The 2,500-nt window shown below is 42.5% G+C and overlaps 1 protein-coding gene across 1 annotated transcript in view; it reads right to left on the bottom strand.

Annotated features, from left to right (window-relative positions):
* The window catches only part of LOC122251152 (equilibrative nucleobase transporter 1), a 22,947-nt gene that overhangs the window by 1,930 nt on the left and 18,517 nt on the right, over positions 1-2,500 (bottom strand). Inside the window, exons 8-10 of the mRNA XM_043012854.2 lie at positions 2,034-2,162; positions 1,502-1,697; positions 1,080-1,191 (exon numbers count right to left, since the gene is read on the bottom strand). Coding sequence (XP_042868788.1) covers positions 1,080-1,191; positions 1,502-1,697; positions 2,034-2,162 — 437 coding nt within the window. The remainder of the gene's footprint in view (positions 1-1,079; positions 1,192-1,501; positions 1,698-2,033; positions 2,163-2,500) is intronic.

Here is a 2,500-nt window from a genome sequence, read left to right as displayed (position 1 = left end):
GTCTACATGTATCTATCCTCAGGAAATTATGTACTATATCTATAACGTGATTCTGTCTAATGACATCTACAACTATTTACATCACATTAGTTAGTTTCCGAATCCTTTGTGTCGCGAGACCTGTACAGCTGTGGGTCTACAGAAAGAAAATATGCCGTTATCCCTAAATATAAGTTGCATCGTGGCTTGGAAGGACACGGTCGGCGACGTTGTTGACATGGGAGAAGATGGCGTTCATTTATGGTATTTGGAGAATAATTCAACTCGCTTTTGTTTAGAATCAGATTCCACTAACGTTATTCTTATCAAGGCTTATGAGGGCGTCGACTTGAACATAAATAGTATAAAAATATAACTTATGACAATTATACAGTAATAAATATAAGCAGCAAAACAAGGCAAGTTTAGTCTAAACACACCGATAGAAAGACATACGGAAAGGACTGTTCATAATGAATTATTTCCAGAAACACAGACTGTCGATGCAAAAATCTTCTGTGATGTTGCAAGACGCCCCCGGGAGGACGTGAGACAAAAACGTCCAGACAAATGGCGCATAAACAAATGTTTGCCTCACCATGACAGTGCACACGCAAACACAGCCTTCATTGTTTAACAGGCTCTTTTTTCTATGAAAGTCATGCAGGCTGCCCACTAACCCTTTATTCAACCAGAATTATCCCAGCCTGCTTTTTTTTCTTTCCAATAAGGGAAATCCAGCTTAGAAGATAGTGATTTGGTTCACACACAGAAAAGATTTGGGGTGGGGGGGGTGGGGGGAGATCGCCGATGGTACTAAACCAGCTGATACTGGTTTAGTTCCAATCGTCGGAGAAACTTTGGGATCGATGTGTGGATGCCCAATTTACCAATTACAGCTTAAACATAGCAACAAGATGATCACCCGTAAAGTGTATTTTTAGAGAGATTAAAGTCAAAGATTCCTTAACAGAATAATAAATTACAGCTGCCAGAAGACGATCACTCAAGGGTTACTGGAGAAAACATATTTGGGATACAATGGCAAATCACCAATATGATTTTCCCGCCTGGTGATGAAGCAGGGAGCACATACTTACCGCATAGTACATATGTTGCGCCCACATGAAGTGAGGGTATTGCAGGAAGAGCAAAGCAGAAGCCACAGTGCCGTAGATGCCCAGTAGACGGTTGAAATGGCCGGCGGGGAACCTGGGGGCAGAAGCAGAGTCAGAGGTTACGAGGAACATATCTTTATATTATCTTGTTATTTATAGCTCAATTTGTGTGTGCCTTCAGGTGCCTGTATGTGTACCTCTGTGTGTGTGTGTGTGTGTGTGTGTGTGTGTGTGTGTGTGTGTGTGTGTGTGTGTGTGTGTGTGTGTGTGTGTGTGTGTGTGTGTGTGTGTGTGTGTACCTGTATGTGTGTGCGCACGTATTTATATGTGACTGCATGTGCATCAACATGTATGTCTCCGAATTGAAAGATCCAGTCTCGGTCCTTCGCATGAGAGGGGCTCACCTGATTCTGAGGTAGGCTGTGGACACGGCGATAATGCAAGGCCTGGACACCACCATGCACAGGAGGGAGACGTAGATGGCAGCCGGGTGGAAGAACAGCAGGCAGACGTACATGCCCGTGGTGAACACCGACGTGATCAGGAGCGGCCAGAAGGACGCCTGCACTTCCTTCACGCGGCGGTCCAACTCGTTAGGGGCTGAGGACGCAAAATATCACTTTCTTTACTTTACAAATTGGGAAAATTCTTCGGTGCTAGTACTAGGCCGTTTTGTTGGGATCATCTCCATTTTAAGGTTTATGGTCATATCATATGCAGTCAATATACGTGTCCAAAAACACACATACACATACGAGCGCACGCGTACTCACAATCGCCCTCGTACACGCATTCGTACTCACTCTCTCTCTCTCCTTCCCCTATCTCTCACCCTCTCTTTCTCCCCTTCCCTCCTCCCTCATTCTCTCTCTCTCTCTCTGCAGCTGCTTGTGCCCATTTGTCAATCAAACTTCCCTTCCACACCCTTCCTCTTACTTCTATAAGCTTTCCTGATCATGTAATCAGTGAAGACACCTCCAATAGGCCCAAAGAACACGGTGAGGAGGTTGCTGTAGCTGAATAACATCGAATAAAGTCCCGCCTCAGACACGCTACACGACGACCCTGAAATATGAAGTCGCGTTATACAGTATGCAAAAGAATGGATGAGTATCTGTTAGGAATAATAACTATTTATGGAATCATGTCGTATTAGTTGCGTATTTATCATTTCTGTTATTATTAATGTTCTTATTCTTAATATTCTTATTAACAATGTTATTATTACTATTATTATTGTTACCACCATTATCATTAGTTGTAATAGTATGGCTATACTTCTGACTATCAAAATATTTATCATTCATTCATTTATCATTCTCATTATTTTTTTTTTGTGGCTGAACCTAAGTCACCAAAACAGTTCTTAAAATAACTCGCTAAAAAGCCTTCCCTATAGTTTA

Source organism: Penaeus japonicus, unplaced genomic scaffold (genome assembly GCF_977035675.1).
Source record: "Penaeus japonicus unplaced genomic scaffold, GWHDUDI00000001_assembly GWHDUDI00000029, whole genome shotgun sequence".
Classification (NCBI taxonomy): domain Eukaryota; kingdom Metazoa; phylum Arthropoda; class Malacostraca; order Decapoda; family Penaeidae; genus Penaeus; species Penaeus japonicus.
Note: the sequence above shows the minus strand (reverse complement) of the source record. Positions and strands in the feature narration are given on the sequence as shown.